Source organism: Barbus barbus, assembly GCF_936440315.1.
Source record: "Barbus barbus genome assembly, chromosome: 12".
Classification (NCBI taxonomy): Eukaryota; Metazoa; Chordata; class Actinopteri; order Cypriniformes; family Cyprinidae; genus Barbus; species Barbus barbus.
The window spans coordinates 30,417,336-30,435,389 of NC_136740.1; the positions used below are offsets into that span (position 1 = coordinate 30,417,336).

Here is an 18,054-nt window from a genome sequence, read left to right on the forward strand (position 1 = left end):
GTTATGAAATAAAACTTCATAAAAACATTGTAATACAAAATATCAGTTAAAAAAAAAAAACACTGAGCATTAAGTAATATAAAGCAGTAACAGCAAATCATTTTAAAAACAAATATGATGAAAGCAATAACCTGCAGTTTAGTAAGACAGTCAAATTAATTCAGTAACCACTCCAACTATTTTAAAATTGTTTTTGATTCACTTAAAATAACTAACTCAATAGAATGAGCAGCTACAATAAGACCACTGTGGATGCTGGCAAAGCAGGGGTGTTGGGGTTCTGAAGGGACAGACGCTGGCCAATATTTGCCAAGGGACACGGCAGAGGAAAACAGCCTGAACCCTGACCACACCAAGAGTGCTTCTGATGAAATCCATTCTGGGTTGTGATTCCACCACAGCGAGGTGAAAGGCACTCTGTGTAGTTAACAGGCTTAATTTGCTACAAGCACAGCGAGAAACAGACACATTTTCAAGCAGAAAAGCAGCAATTAAGCAAAGGTATCTGAGACTCAGAGGTCTAGCCTAGGTCAAGCTTCGTCCCTTTCTCTCCTCTTATGGTATAAACTCCCTCCTCAGAGCCTCTTTGCCTTCCCCCAGCTAACCTTCAAAGAAAAAAAAGGCCCTAAAGGCCATAGAGGGCCCCATGCACACAGAGAGATCGCTACGCCTCCATACGTAACTGCCATGAAAACATTCCCCAGGCCGACAACCCACTCCAGAGGGCCCTAAAACCTCTTCTTCACCCATCTTTTTCTACTTAATTTATTGCCTGCACACTTTCAAGCTGCATATCCACCCGTGATGCTGAACACAATGCATCACAGTGTCTCAGCAGTGAAAATGAAAGGGATCACATTCTTGGGCTATGATGGGTCATAGTGACTGTGCAGTGCACGTGGTGATGAACAGGTCTGGCCAATATAAAACAATGCAATATCATGACATGAGCATTCAATGATTGCTTTTTAATTGGCTATAGGTCTCTTAAAAATTAGAGATGCACGGATTATTTTAAGGGCACACTAATATGCAGCAATATTTAAAAGCATAAGCAGAATAATAAATACATTTTGGTAATTCACTGTTCTATTTATGCTTTTTGACACAATAACAAAATCATTAATCAGTTCTGAAGATAAACAGCTTGCTTAACGAGACTAAAACTGCACTGAATAACAAAAGTCAAATTTTTATTGCAAGAAACCCATTTGAATAAGTTACTTTTAAAAACTGATAACCAGTGTTAATTTAAGGGAAAACTGTTCAAAATGATTTTTTTTATAGTTTTTATAGACTTTATACTGTGTTTTTAAATAACTGCAATAAGCACTTGCAATTTGGTTGAAATTATGCTTCAAAAATCACCCTTTTAAGCCATTTAAGAGCAAATACATATTGACGTTGACAGACAGTGCTGGTGGCCCCAAAACTATTTCACCGTCACACTGGGCCCCCCAAAAAACCTTCACTATTGGCTATCCACAATGCCAGTTTAAGGCAAACTGCACTCACCATAGAAACCACACATAGCATGTCATTAACTTATGGGCGATAGGAGGAGATCGAGGGGCTTTGGATGTGAAACAAAGGATGTAACTCATCCTCTGCTTTGGCACTGCCATCAAACAAACAGCGGCAATCACAAGTCAATGCAGCACGCTGTGGCACAACAGCACAACTACTGGGAAAAGCTGGGCACTTTGATCATTAAGTGACTTCATGCTCTCTCGAAAGGTTCGAAAAACAGTTTATGCAATCTGCGCGGGAAAACGACATCATTTTGGCCTATACCCACCCACCTGTAGCATTACCTCGAAATGAGACACGATGGGGGCTTCCCCTCAACAGGGGCCCTTCTTAGATTAGTGACAGGAAACATTTGTTGTTAAACTCCTCGAGCCATGCCATATTTAGCATCTTCCCTAATAAAACCGCACAGGTTAGGTCTCTTCAAGGTCACTGATTCACAGACTCACAGGGACAGAGTCACAGAAGCCAGTGAATCCAAGAATCCAGTCATAAAAAGGGAAATTTACAATATAACGCAGAATGTCACGTAATTTGGCAGATTTTGGATGGATAAATGTCTTAAACTGTCAGAAATAAAAGTTTGGTTTAACTTGATGAAACTGAAAACAGAAATATATTATTGCAAAGTAGAATGTACTTCGCAAAGTAATGATAAACAAACAAACAAACATGGAATTTGGGAAAAAAATCAATTAGATTTCAAAGGGCCCTAAAAATGCAACTGTTGTTAAACTTTTAATAAATTGTATAGTTTCAAGATTTTTATTAATTAGACATGCTTTTTTCATCAATAAACTTAAATTAATCATTAAAACAGAATCCAGACTATTTTAAGCAGAAGAAAATTGAATCCAAAATGGAAAAAAAGAAATACCACCTTAATAAATTGTATCATTTTTGTGATTTCAATTCATTAGACATGCTTTGAGTGATACAAATTAATTAAATCATTAAAACAGAATCCAGAAAAATCCAAATGAAAAAAAAAAAAAAAAAAAAAAAAAAGAATAGAGAGAATTTAGAGAAAAAAAAAATCCATGGAATTTGGGGGGGGAAGATTTTTTACAAATTTCATAGGGCTCTAAAAGTAATATTTTGTTACTTTTATTAAATTGTATACGTTTCATGGTTTTTTTTTGGGGGTTTTTTTTTTATCAATAATAATTTTATTCTGGTCCTCACAAACAACTTTTCACAAAATGAATAAAATTAAATTCATTAGACATGCTTTTTGATTAATAATATGTAATTTAACTATTAAAATGAATTCAGAAAATGAAAAAACAATTTGGGAAGACTAAATCAGATTTAGCCCTTTAGGCTGCCAATTACATTGCAAACTACTCAGGGGCAAAAACAACAACAGCAAAAAAACATGCCAATCAACCACTGTACAGCAAAGGCACATTATTTTATACAATCTTGAAAAAGCCTTATTTCTCAGCAACAGCACAGAACCACTGAACATGTTCTAAGGGAAAATCCAATGCGCAAGATAGCCTCTCTTCACAAAGCCCCTTCAGGTGGGGGTATTCCATAGGTGACACACAATGCAGACCCCTGAAATATCACCTTATTAGTCAACACAGAACAAGTATCATTCAAGAAAACAGCCACAAGCAAAAAGGATTACACGATTTTAGGGAAGCGCACTTAAAAATGGGAAATTTGCCAGAGATTAACTTCTGCCCTTCATGTCAGTGAGGCTATGAGAGGTCACTCATCTGACCTGATTCTAACCCACTTACTGCTGGTTACATGAGGCAAACCACCCTCATCGTGTCTGACCAGTGCTTCATTACATCACAAAATGACTCACAGTCAGCCTTTAAAATGCCCACGATGAGGCACAATGAGATAATTGCTCTGATCTAAACCACACTCCAAGACATGTACTAAGAACATTACAAACATGAACTCGGTATTTCACAGAAACGCTTGACTATGGTACAGTCATGCAGTCCTAATAAGAATTCTAATGGAAAAGATTTTGAGATGCTTAAAAGCAGAAATGGACCCATCATGGCTTTTCATGACCAACAGGATTACATTAGTGACTGATGGCCTTATTACCTTAAAACCAATTACTTCAGTTTTTGACTACATAATTGTTAGGACATAATTAAAACATCTAAAAATGTAAATTACAATTAAAACAAAATATGAATTCTTATTTTATAAAAGGTGAAATTATTATCCAAATAATACTAAATAAATGTATGAAAAATAGTTTTAAGTTAAAGGTAAAAATACTGGTCAAACGTGTTCTACCCCCTCCACATTTTAAACAATGAGTCGAATTCACACTGACTTACCAATGAACCATTCAGACTCATTTGTGAATCGTTTTGACAAAACAAGAGACACAAAATAGCATAATTAGACCTCACTATGGCTTGCCATTTATTCAAGACCAATACTGAGACATTAAATAATTTAAAGTTGATAATAAATAGAAAACATATTCACAAAAAGTCCAAGATTTGATCCATTTTCATGATATTTCCAGGCGTGTAAAACACAGTTTTAAATTCCCAGATCTCTCTAGGTTTTCCATGAGGACTCAATAATACTTCAAACATAAAAAAAGTGTCAAAAATAAGGTTTTATATAAACATGATGTTCACAACGAAGACAAAGTTGTGAGAGTTTGTGGTTGTCATTTATAGAGGTCAAATACAGATGCTGGTTTATTAGTTATTAGGTTAACACCTGCTCAACCATAACGATGCTCAGCAGCATACATACATGTTTTAAAATTATATGCATGTATATAATATTATATATATTGTAACATACATGTCAAATACAAATGTGGCCCTGAACCACAAAGCCAGTCATAAGTACAGTAGCACAGGTGTATTTGTAGCAATAGCAAACAATATTTTTTCAAAATGTTTTTTTCTGTCAAAAATTATTAGGATATTAAGATCATGTTCTATGAAGATAATTTGAAAATTTCCTACCATAAATATATTAAAACGTAATTTTTGATTAGTAATATGCATGGCTAAGAACTTAATTTGGACAACTTTAAAGGTGATTTTCTCAATATTTAGATTTTTTTGCACCATCAGATTCCTGATTTTCAAATAGTTGCATCTCGATCAAATATTGTTCTATACTAACAAACCACACATCAATGGAAAGAGTATATTTATTCAGCTTTCAGATGATGTATAAATCTCAATTTCGAATAAATTGACCCTTATGACTGGTTTTGTGGTCCAGGGTCACAATTATGCATCCGTTCAATCCCTCGTCATAACTTTGCAAACAGCCAGATGTGCTCAAAAGACCCAAAACCACACACACACACACCTGTAGTTCCGATTTCCATTCATGAGGTCTCTGTCCGGTTCCGTCCCCGGCTCGCAGTACACGAACTTCAGAAACTCTACGGTTCCGTTAACCCAATGCGAGCGTCTCCTCCCGGTTTTAGGGCTCCTAATCCAGCGTCCCAGCAGCTCGTATATCAGAGGAGAGGGAGGTTCGGTGGCTCCAACTATCCGGTCTGGATTTTCTGGTTCGGTTGACAGATTGACGTGACGGCCAGCTAGCCAGCCAGCTAAGACGAGAAGTTCCCCTGAATACAGTCCCGAATCGTTGTTTCTGTGACGGCGACGCCTTCAGAAACGCGTCTTTGGAAAGACCGAGGCGGTTTATTGAGGTGTTATGACGTTATAGCGAGTAAAAGTCAACTTATGTCGCCTCCGCTCTTCGACACAGCTAGCCTGCTACTGCTAGTGGCCAGGCTAACCAGCTAAGCTACATTCCCATCTGTGAGGGAAAAAATCCGCGAAAGTCCCCGATCCTCCATGAATACCGTCCTCGGAGCTCGAGGCTTTTTGATGGCGTGTACTCCTTTCGTTTTACGCCGGCGGTGACACGAAATAAGTTGGGAGTTGAACTCTCTCGCAGGGTTTCTCTGACACTCGGAGCCTCTGAGAGACTCGCTTCAGCTAAATATGGAGCGTCTGATCCTCCGCGAGCGCGACGCACTGACCTGCCGCGAGAGCCGCGCGCTGATTGGCTGCGAGAGGAAGCGCGAGCTCGCGAGGGAAGGGACGGAGTTTGAGGCAGCCTCATCACCATCATCATCATCAACTTATTAGGCCTCATTCATCTTCGTAAAATCCTTCGCAAAACCATTAAATTCTATCTATCTATCCATCCATCCATCTATCTATCTATCCATCCATCCATCCATCTCTATCCATCCATCCATCCATCAATCCATCCATTAATCCATCTATCTATCTATCTATCTATCTATCTGCTAACAAAATTTTGTTCTAACAACGTTTTGTTTACGTTCATATTAAGTTATGAAAACATTATTTCTGAACGTTCTAAACGTCCAGTTTTTAAATGTTTCTTGGTTATACAAATGTTCATGGAACATTCTATTTTATCATTTTGCAAACATGTTACTTTTGAAATGTCTCTGAACATTCTGAAACATTTCAAAAATGTCAGACAAACGTTCAACTAAAATGTTCCATGAACAGTGTATGAATAGTTTCGAGAACATTATTAAAGACTAACTTTAACAATAAACATTCTATTAATGTTACTGTTTGTTCATAACTTTGAGAGAACTTTGCCAAAATGTTATCTAAAGTTCTTAAGATTTTACTTGTTAGCTGGGTATCTATCTATCTATAAAAAAATTCTCAGAACGTTTTGCTAATGTTCCCATTAAAGTCATAAAAACGTTATTTCGAAATGTTCTCGGTTTTGTTAAAATGCTTTAAAAAGGTTTTTTCTTGGTTATACAAACATTAAAGGATCTCTCAATCATTTCATTCCCATCTGTTCGTAAAACCGATAACATGAATTATAATCTTAACCCATTCAATAAACCAGAAAAGATGATAAGAATGATTTCACTTATTAGGCCTCATTCATCTTCATAAAATCCTTTGTAAAACCATTCTTAAATAAACTGTAGCATTCAATTCAGTGCAATAACTCGCGCAAGAATGAATACCGATATGGTATGGTATGAATTATGGTATCCATTTAATAAAACAGAATAGATGATAAGAGTGATTTTTGCAAAGGATGCATGAAAACGCCATTGATTAAAGTCAACATGAAATCAAAATTAACCACAATCACTTTCCTGGTCTAATGAAGCATGCATTAATCGGTGCATGTTATTCCAAAGAAAAATATGGTCATCATTTATCAACATTTAAAAATGTGCTTTTTCAATTGAAATCTGGTTTCTGTTCGAAATGTTGTATTTTGGAAGTAAATGGGTTGTAAATGCATGCTACATCAATAGAATTAGATGTATGAATAACATGATGCCCAGGGTTCATCCAGTGATGGACAAAAGACTGTCACTGCAAAAAGCAGTAAATAATGAAATACAGTTGTATATTTTAACCCCAGACCCCCTCACATCTGAAACCAGGACTCAACACAGTATTTAATAAAAAAACACTTTTATTTTCTTTAAAAAATAATCGTCCCGAACAAAGTCCTCTCACTATTACATACAGAGCCAAAATGACTTGCTTATGTGTTCATTCATTGAATCTACTGGGAAGTGCTATGATACAGACTGTTCTTTATCAGTGGCTTAATATTGCTTAAACATTGAGGTCGGGTGAAGTTCACTCTCCAATTACGCCATCACGCACCTCCATCTTCTTCATCACCCATGAGGTGCTGTGGCTTCTGAGAGTCAAGTACTGCATCAGAATATTTAGTCTAGGACAGACCGGATCAATATTGTACAGCGGGCATCAATAAAAATCACCTTGTTGGCTTGGTAAAACTTAATATATAAAGGCATGTCTTTGTATACATTTCATAAATGCGAGTTAAAATAACACATGGTCAACCGTTACATTAAAATCCCTTTGAATTTCAACAAACCGTTTTAGGTGCTTTGAGGAGAGTCTTTCAACAACACCACCTTGTGGAGCCTCTTAGCCACTTTTTATAGCATTAAAAGGTTTCCTTAAAGGGTAAGTTCACCAAAAAATGAAAACTCTGTCATTATTTGTTCACCCTATGAAGTGTTATTTGTATGCAGCTGTGGAAACAAAAACAAAAAAATCCAGATTCGTAATGACAGCTTTTTCATTTTAAGGCAAACGGGTGAGAAAGTATGGCATCAAATGTTAGTACGGTCTTAATATGATTACTAAGAGGCTCCAGTTACAACACCAACTCAGTTTAAACATGCATTTCATACATCGACCATATAACATGACTGCATGGCATAATGCTCCCCTAACCTGCGGAATAGGCGTTTTCCGGCATGCCCACATGCTCGCTGCACCGACGGGCGTCAGGCGAGGGTAAAAGGTGCAATGATACTGGCAAGTGTTAAATGTGCTTGTTGTTGGGAAGGGAATGTGGCAGTGTTACCAACGGCACGTTTGCAAACAATGCAGAACCACTATGACGTGTGGTGATGCGACCCAACGGCCTTCGGGAGCCTGTGTGGGAGAGAGGACAGGCTCACTATATACAAACAGCTATTCCTGCATTGTTCGAGCTCCCGGCATCACATTCTCTTTCATCATCTTAAACATGACGTACGGTGTTCTTAACGACTGCTCTCAGTGACCTTGTTTTGCTTCGTGTACAGAGGCCAGTGGAAGAAACAGTTTAAAGGAAAAGTCCACCCAAAAAAAAAAAAAAAAAGTATATATATATTCTGTTTTCTGTGCAACAAAAGGTGGATGGTAATTTATACTGCCATAAAAATACTGTATTGCAAGTCTTCGGATTTCACATGATAAATTCATGTAAGAAACCGACCAAAAATGAAATGATTATTAACTGATTCTGGTCTCCATTGCAGCTCTCAATCTCATTTACAATCTTATTTAAAACACAAAAAGTAAAGGTTTTTTGTGAATAATAACTTAAATTTGGGTCTCTTTCTTACACAAATCTAAAATATGACTTCCAAAATTATGCGGACTAGTTTTATGACACTTACATGGAGCTTCACGGTATAAATCACCATCTATTTAGTGCTGCATTGAAAACAGCTCATTCTGTTTCATGGGAGAAAACAAAATCTAGGGTTTGCAATGACACAAGAGTGAATAAAATTTATAAAATCATCATTCTTGGGTGAACTATTCCTGCAAGTTCAGGAAGATTTATGTGCACTGGAAGTTAAAAAAAAGTGAGCAAAATCACCCTTTTCAAGTACAGTAAACTGCACGTATCACAGACGAGGGCCCTTTTTCAGCGGTTGGCATGGCGTTTGGCTGGTGCATAATGCTGGTTTCGGTGTTATGCTGATGTGAGAGTGCAAATGCAGCGATGCACTCAGTGGTCCATCTATTGTTACGCTAATTCGGCCACTCTCTTAACTAACAGCGAGTCTAAAATCGATCCGAGACACCTGCGTCTGCGGCTTCTGCTACAGTCGATCACTGCCTGCGCTTCTTCTGGGCTCGCGGTGCCTTTCGACTAAAACTAAGTGCTAATGTACCATGTCATTCACAAAAATAAAAAATTTAAAAAGAAACTTTCACAACAATAAAAAAAATGCCAAAGGAAGTAACAACGATTCCTCCACTTCGGGCGTTTGAACTCTGGCGTCAGGTTAAGAGGCAGCTTTGTGGTGGCATACAAAACGACAGGTTCGTCTGCGTTCCTTCCCTCCGTATTGCATACATACGTACATGTGGGAGTGCGAAAGTAGCATACAATAATACACAATTAAATAATAAAAAAAAGCCAGATTCAGTGAAACTCAAAGTGTGAGACTCCATGTTGGGTTCTGTGGGACTGGTAGCACCCGGTGAACTGGCTCGAGGGGTGTGTGGCAAAGGTTTGCTTAGGCAAAGTACATGGTCCTCAGGGTGTCGTGGTGAATCTGCACCGCTTTGGCCAGAGCCTGAGGATCCCGACCGTTACTCTGTCCGGAGACGTGACTGCCCTCCCCGCTATAAACACAGAGACCAGATAAAGAATGACTTCAAAACTGATATTGCATGCATTAGAGTATCAAAAATGGCAGTAGAGTCACTTATAATGTCAAATATTTCAAATAAATGCTGTTCTTTTGAACTTTCTATTAAAATGCATCACGGTTTCCACAAAAATATTGAGCAGCACAACTGTTTTCAACATTGACAATAATCTGAAATGTTTCTTGAGCAGTAAATCAGTATATTAGAATGATTTCTGAAGGATCATGTGACACTGAAGACTGGAGTAATGATGCTGAAAATACAGCTTTGATCACAGAAATAAATTACATTTTACTATATATTCAAATAGAAAACAGTAAATTTAAATTGTAATAATATTTCACAATTTTACTGTATTTTTGATCAAATAAATACAAAGCAGAAAAGATAAAGAAAGATTTAAAGCTCTGTTCTAAAACCTAGTAAGCTGACTACCTAAACAGCATTTTTTCTTATTTATGCATTCTTGTCTTTTCTTCTTTTTTGTTTTTAGCACATTTTAAATCTATTTTATATTTTTTATTTCTTTCTTATTATTGTTCTTTTTTTACATTCCCATGCATCTTTTATGTTTGCTATTTTTTTTTAAATCCCTTTTATGTAAAGCACTTTGAATTACCATGGTTTATTAAATGTACTATATTAATACATTTGTAAGTGTGTACTCTTGCCTTGCTTAGGCTTTGTAGCCATGTTCTAGATACAAGAGATATTTTTTTTTAATCTCAATGAAAACTATAAGAATTGCATTTATCCTTCCAGAAAAGCCAATCCCAGAATTCACTGCAAAAAGCTCGATAAATAAATAAAAATGACATGTAAAGTGAAAGAAATGTTGATTATAAACAATTAATATTTATATTAATACTGAAAGTGTCCACAACAAAAAGTCCCAATATATCAATATCTCTCAATCAGTATTATAATATTAGTATTGCAAATTGCAGTGTAAAACAAAATATTTATTAGGCCTATTTAATTAAAGGACAATTGTAATTTACAATTTATAAAAGTTGGAATTTAAACAACAACAATAAATAATATATAATAATAATAATAATAATAAGCCCTATATATGTGCATACCTATATATAAATAACAATAAAATAAAAAAAAAAACTCTTAATAAAAATTCATTTGAATAATTTGTTCATTTGCATGTCATGTGACCATTAACCAAAATCAGAGAAGAATAAACATGCAACAGTGTCGTTAAATTATTGAAATATCAACCTACAATTTTAGAGGATACTTCAGATAAATATTTTATGTCTAAGGGGTTTGGCTGGCAAAAATGTTGGGAACCCCTGATGCAGTAGATATGGAGAAGCAGGTCAGTGGAAAGGAACAGCCCTTTAGAATGTAGTTTTCTATGTAGGGAGCAAGGCAACTTGCTAGGTTTTGGAACAGAGCTACAGTATTCTGTTATATATCTAATACATTTTAGTCACATTTAAACTACAGATGCTCGTGATCTTGGCCTCACCTGTCATGCTCTTTATCCACCAGATGGTATCGGGCACGGAAAGCCACGAGTCTGGCGTAGTACGCAGGCGCTGGGATGGAGACGGAGCGGGTGCAGCGCACATATGTGTGGCACAGCTGGTAGGTGAGAATCTGCAGCTCGTCAGCCGTAAAGCGATTGTCGTCCCACAGGACGTAGTAGTGTGAGGGTCGGCTGGTGCCCTGAGACGAGGACCACAGAACGTCACACCACAATTACAGGCACACGGCCATGAATGAATGTTTGCACCGAGTCTGGGAGCTCACCTGAATACCTGCGTGACTGCACAGGTAGAAATCAAACTCGAATGGATGCGTGATGCTGGTGTCGACCGTAGTTCCTGCTGGAATGTTCCCACTCTTCCCGATCTGAGCAAAACCACACGGATTAGAATCAAGATTGCTAAATTAACCTGAACATATATATACAGTTGCATGCGAAAGTTTGGGAAGCCCTTGCAGAATTTGTGAAAATGAAAATAATTTTAACAAAATAAGAGAGATCATATAAAAATGCATGTTAAAACTTTATGAATTTGAAGATCAAGGTAAATTGTACTTCATTTGTCTTCCAGGAAACATGCAAGTAGCTTCTGTTGCTTCCGAAGAAAAATTTAGACATCTTCATCCTGTTCAAAAGTTTTCACCCCCGGCTCTTAATGCATCGTGTTTCCTTCTGGAGCATCAGTGGATGTTTGAACCTTTTTTAATTGTTGTGTTTGAGTCCCTCAATCATCCTCAGCGTGAAAAGGTGGATCTCAAAATCATACAGTCACTGCTGGAAAGGGTTCAAATATGCAAAAGATGCTGGAAAACTGAAGATTCTGCAGGACCTGGAGGATTTTTCTGAAGAACAGTGCTCAGTTGAACTGTTCAGAACAAACAAGGGACTCATGAACAACCATCACAAAACATCGTAGATCATCCAGGTAACCACACACAGTATTAAGAACCAAGGGTTCCCAAACTTTTGAATGGGGTTATTTTAATAATTTCAGCAATTTTTTTGTCGTGTGGACTATATGTAAATATATTTTATTGAAAATATCTTACTCAGGACAGCACTAAATAAAAAATAACATGCATTTTGTATGATCTCTCTTATTTTGTTAAAATTATTCACATTTTCACAGATTCTGCAAGGGGTTCCCAAACTTTCGCATGCAACTGTATATAAAAACTCATCTTTACTTGAAAAAAAACAAAAAAAAACTATAAATAAATAAATATATAAGTTTTATTTCAGCTAATTGCCAAGGCAATATTTCTAATTTTCATCTAAAGATGAAGTACTAAAATAACAAACTAAATGAACAAAAACTAAAACCTTGAAATAAAATAAATTACCTACAATAAAATAAAACATGAAAAATCCAGACATTTATTTCAGCTATTGAATTACATATGCATTTTTTGTTTAAATATTAATTTCATTTTATTAATATTTTTATTGAATATTAAGTATTAATTTAAATTATTTTTACTTTTTAATTTATTTTAAATTTAGCATTTATTTAAGCTATTTTAACTTAACATTTCTCACTTTGTTTACAATAAGCTGAAGTATTATAATACCTCAAACAAACTAAAACCATAAAAAACATTATAAAATAAAATAGCATATTTTTCTTAAATATATACATGCATGTTTTTGTATTTATACATACATAATAAATATACACAGTACAAAAACATTTTATCTAAACAAAAACTTTTATTTTGGATGTGATTAATCATGATTAATCCTTTAAAAGCACTTAGTAATATATCAATGATACTAAAATAACTGCTACAAAAATAACACTTCTAGGAATGTCAGCTTTAAAACGCTGTTTTGCAGAAGCTCACTCTTTCAGATTTATCAGCGCAGAAAAGGCGGGTGTGATGGCGCTTCTGCACTACTACGTAGGTGATGCCCGGCTGGTAGTCCTTCTCCAGCTTGATGCAGGCGTCTCTGATGGCCAACAGCTCGTAGTGCAGGATCTACACAAGGACGCCACATTTATGATGCTACAAAACATTTCTATTTCAAATAAATGCTGTTCTTTTCAACTTTATATTCATCAAAGAATCATGAAAAACTAAATTAATCAAACTGTTTTCAACATTGATAATAATCAGAAATGTTTCTTTAGCAGCAAATCATTATATTAGAATGATTTCTGAAGGATCATGTGACACTGAAGACTGGAGTAATGATGCTGAAAATACAGCTTTGATCACAGGAATAAATTACATTTTAAAATATATTCAAATAGAAAACAGTTATTTTAAATTGCAATAATATTTCATAATTTTACAGTATTTTTGATCAATTAAATGCAGCCTAGATGAGCAGAAGAGACTTCTGAATGAACCATAATAGTGCTTACTTGTGGTAACTGTCCTTCTGGTACGCCGTCCCTGTAGAAGATGATTCTGGTGGGTTTGAAGCGGGTTGACTTGTAGAACTGGATGAGTAACTCTCGCACCATGTACGACAGGTCTTCAATAATCTCCTGTCTGGGTCGCTGTACTCGTACTGTAGCGCAGTACCTGCTGGGATGAGCGTCCATACTGCCCACCACCTGCACAGATGAGTCATGTCAGAGCACGTTACATCACAATAGCATTAAAAATTAGGTTTAATAAAAATCCAAATTAATTTAAAAATTAGATATGACTATTTAGATGATGATCAGATATAATGCATTGCTACCACTCAAATGTTTGGGATCATTAAGATTTTTTTTTTTTTTTGAAAAATTCTCAAGCATTATTTGATCAGAAATACAGTAAAATTGTGTAATATTATTACAATTTAAAATAACGAATAATGAATAAAAATCTTACTGACCCCAAACTTTTGAATGGCAGTGTATGTATCAGACTAAAAATTAAATCTTAATTATAAATCAATAAAAGTGGCACAAATCAGACACCAAAAAAGTGTTTTTGCAGTTCACACACAAGCAACAAGATCCGACCCATGAGAAAAACAAACAAAGGGTTGCCAAATGTGTGATTTTTACCTAGCAACCAACCAGAATACTTAAAATGACAAAAAATAAGCTACAAAACAATAACCAGGAAGAACATGACACAGCTGTTTTGAATGTAAACTAAGTAAAAACATGAGAGCGATGCATGTTAGAATCAGTGATAAATCGAAACAATTCAAAACAAATGTGAACGGCTGCAGAGAACAGTACAGAAATCTGCTGCCCCCTAGTTGCAGAAAAGAGAACGATCATCATCCGGCTGTCGTCAGCTGTTCACCTCACATTCCCTGCGGAAACCGGCCCATCGCCGCTCCCTCTGCATCATCCAGCCTCTGTAAATGTTCTCGCCGTCCGCCTGCGTGACTCAGCCCTTTGTCACCGTCGCTTGGCAACCAGCGAAAGAGTACAAGCTTACAAGTGGTTGCATGTGCAGGGCGGGAGGTGACATCATTTCCTTTGCGTCTGTGAGTCACCGGCGAGCCATTTTCCCTTTTCATAGCTCCCATCCTGTCCTGCCCACCTCCGGCTTGTCCTCCCTTTCACTCCGCCCGTGCTCCGAGCCACTTCTGGAGCCGTCAGCGGTGTTAAGCACAGCAAACTGGGCGGCCCTCGGCCACAAAGAGCAGCAGGCTGGTAATTACAGCCTTCGGTTTGAGACTCAAATGAAGTGGCTTTCGGCTCAGGTTGGGGTTACAGAGAGCTGTGTTACATTTATATAACTTCATTATGTCCTGGATCAATAATAGCTGCTCTTGTTATATAACACATCTGATGACTGGTCCATTCAAGAAAGCTGCTTGAGTACATTATCATGCAGTTTTGTATGTCTAGCTTTAAAAAGAATGTAAATTGAATTAAGCAGTGTATAATCATAAATATGCCATGAATTAAAATTAAGTATGTAAAAATAGACCCATTGCTGGTAAAGGAACAACTTAGCTCCATCAACAACAGCTACAGCAGGACTAATGACTTTCCATGTTTTAGTCGTTTGCAATTTATGATTATTTATAAAAATTTTGCCCACAAAAAGTGATTTCTAGCTGATAATATATATATATATATATATATATATATATATATATATATATATATATATATATATATATATATAGAAAATGTAAAAAAAAAAAAAATAATTAACTTTTAAGATTTAATTATTAAATTTTTAAGTTATTTAGACTTTGAAATCACAATTTTAAAAATCCCTGATATCTCTCTAAATCTCCAAGTTTGTCCGCATAAACTGCTGTTCAAAATTGTGGGGTCAGTAAGATTTTTTTATTGTTTTGGATGACAGTCTCTTCCCAAGGCTGCATTTATCTGATAGAAAATGTCACATGATGCTTCAGAAATCATTCTGATTTCCTGCTCAAGAAACATTTCTGATTATTACTAATGTTGAAAACAGTTGTGCTGCCGAATATCTTTGTGAAAACTGTGATATTTTTGTATTTTTAAGGATACTTTAATAGAAATTTCTAAATAACAGCATTTATAAAACAAATATAAATCTTTTGTAAAATTATAAATGTCTTTACTGTCATCCTTGCCAAATAAAAGTATTTTATAATTTCTTTCAAAGAAAATCTTACTGACCCCAATTTTTTTTTTCTTTTTCTTATATTTATTTGCTATTATCTGCATTCTTTCTTTTTGATGCCACACTATTATTGTTGTTTAAACTGGATATTTTTTAAAATATTTTTTCTCTACAGAAACAGTAAAGTTGCTCAGTAATGAGATACTATACTATATTGTAAATATGAAAGTATTTAAAGAAAATACTAAAATAAGTGATTTTACATATCACATATTTATTTTTTTAAAAATCCATATAAAACTGCACAAATTGTGTGCTATTCAGAACTGAATTTAGATTTCAACTGAACTGAATTTTAATTAAGGTAGCAAACCGGATTTCTGCCTCTAAACAGCACTTAAAAATAGCCTTCCAGCCTCCTGCCTACATGACTATGGTTTCAAGACAGTGCGATAGTTGCTTATAATGTTCCAGTTATTCATGTGCGGTCCGCTGATTTTAGGGTAAACCGCTTCTCAGCCCAACTTGAATTTAATAATGTCATTCAAAATGCACACGTGAGTTCATGAGAACAGCTGAAAGTGTTCAAATGCAGTGCATGTGTGTGTGAGTGACGTGCTCACAGCAGTAATAGATGGCTTCTTCCCATCACCAGCCGGCGGGTGAGTGACATCTGCTCCGAGGAAGATCACCGGCTGCTGGAACACTGCCGACCTGCGAAGAGGTTCAAATAAAGTGTTAACGCTCAAGCTACACTATCAGTGTAGTTCTTTTGAACAGTAAGATTTTTAATGTCTTTAATAGAATTCTCCTCTGCTCACCAAGACTGCATTTATTTGATCCAACATATAGCAAAAGCAGTAATATTGCGAAATATTTTTACTATTAAAAATACCTGCTATATATATTTGAATATATTTTAAAATGTAATTTATTTCTGTGATCAAAGCTGAATTTTCAGCATTATTACTCCAGTCTTCAGTGTCACATGATCCTTCAGAAATCATTCTAACATGCTGCTCAAGAAACATTTAATATCATTATTATTATTATCAATATTTAAAACAGTTGAGTACATTTTTTTCAGAATTTGTTGACGAATAGAAATATCCAAAGATCAGCATTTATCCAAAATAACAACATTATACACTAGACCATTCAAAAGCTTGGAGCCAGTATCTTTTTATTTATTTTTTATTTTTGTTGGGGGGGGGTTATAGAAATTAATACATTTAACAAATTGATCAAAAGTGATGATAAAGACATCCATAATGCTGTTCTTCTGAACTTTCCATTCATCAAAGAAACCTGAAAAAATCTACTCAGCTGTTTTCTAAACAATAATAATAATAAATGTTTTTTGAGCAGCAAATCAGAATATTACAATGATTTCTGAACGATCATGTGACCGGAGTAATGATGCTAAAAATTCAGCAATTCAAATATAAAAAAAGTTTTTTAAATAGTAAAAATATTTTACAATGTTACTGTTTTTGCTGTACCTTGGATCAAATAAATGCATTAAAAATTAAAACCTTACGGTTCAAAAACTTTTGACTGGTAGTGAAAATCTAAACACATTCAGGGAGACTTCAGTCACGCTCTCACCGTTGATGCGGCACCAGGATGTTGTTGATGCCGCCGAGTTTGACGTTGATTTTGAGGCAGAGGTTGGAGAGCGTCTGCGGCGAGGTTTTCACCACGTTCTTCACCTGAACACACTGAGTGGCCATTCCTAGAAGAGTGTCTCCCACACGCTTCACCTCCGCTGCACAGATCAAACATGTGTTCATTAGTCTGAGGGCGTTTGACTTTGCAGGAGGCCGGCTCTGTGTGGGCCGTTCTTACCGTAGACGGGTGTTTTTCCAGGCAGGATGACGATGATGAGCTGCAGTCCGGTGTAGGTGTTCTTCAGGTGTCTGAACATGGGCTCCACGCTGTCAGCTCCCTGTGCGTACTTACAGAAACACGGCTGACCCTGGATCGGCATCCCAGCGTCCTTTGAGATCTTACGCAGCTGGTCCGTGAAGTTCCTGAGGAAGAGATCGTCACATTAACACCAAAGTATTCGTAGCTGATTTATTATATCTTATAAATATCAAGGTTGAAAACAGCTGTGATGCTTAGTTTTTTTTAACATGTTTTTTTTTTTTAGAATTTCTTTTAGAATAATTTGAACAGAAATTTCAAAAGAACAGCATTTGAATTAATTAGAAAATTTATTTTCAGAGGTTTATTTATTTATTTCAGAGTTTTAAAAAAAATCTCATTCCACTATTTCATGACATTCCCACGATTTTGACCGATTCAATATTACAATAAAATAATAATTGCCATGATTTTATTGTGATTATTGTATTGAGATTATGGTCATATTGTGAAATACAAATATCAAACAAAATAAGAAACAGGGTTTAGGATAGTTAACTAAAACTAAAACTGAAATCATAAAAAGCATTTTTGTTGCTTGAAATTCAGCTAGTAAAAGCTTTTAATAATATTTTTTTTTTAAATGAAGATTTTTTTTTTTACTACA

The 18,054-nt window shown here is 35.7% G+C and overlaps 2 protein-coding genes across 6 annotated transcripts in view; both read right to left on the reverse strand.

Moving 5' to 3' along the window:
- Positions 1-5,512, reverse strand: part of LOC306877901 (protein argonaute-3) — a 42,111-nt gene extending 36,599 nt beyond the window's left edge. For all 4 annotated transcript variants that reach the window (XM_079429934.1, XM_079429935.1, XM_079429933.1 and 1 more), the window contains exon 1: positions 4,855-5,512. In XM_079429934.1, the coding sequence (XP_079286060.1) occupies positions 4,855-4,873 (19 nt within the window). In that variant the 5' untranslated portion in view covers positions 4,874-5,512. The remainder of the gene's footprint in view (positions 1-4,854) is intronic.
- A 1,457-nt stretch (positions 5,513-6,969) lies between these two features.
- LOC306877752 (protein argonaute-1-like) overlaps positions 6,970-18,054 on the reverse strand; it is a 65,640-nt gene continuing 54,555 nt past the window's right edge. Inside the window, exons 13-20 of one of the 2 annotated variants that reach the window (XM_079429696.1) lie at positions 17,367-17,551; positions 17,127-17,286; positions 16,142-16,232; positions 13,367-13,561; positions 12,843-12,977; positions 11,262-11,363; positions 10,978-11,177; positions 6,970-9,464 (exon numbers count right to left, since the gene is read on the reverse strand). In XM_079429696.1, coding sequence (XP_079285822.1) covers positions 9,356-9,464; positions 10,978-11,177; positions 11,262-11,363; positions 12,843-12,977; positions 13,367-13,561; positions 16,142-16,232; positions 17,127-17,286; positions 17,367-17,551 — 1,177 coding nt within the window. In that variant the 3' untranslated portion in view covers positions 6,970-9,355. The remainder of the gene's footprint in view (positions 9,465-10,977; positions 11,178-11,261; positions 11,364-12,842; positions 12,978-13,366; positions 13,562-16,141; positions 16,233-17,126; positions 17,287-17,366; positions 17,552-18,054) is intronic. The other variant, XM_079429697.1, reaches the window with a different exon arrangement.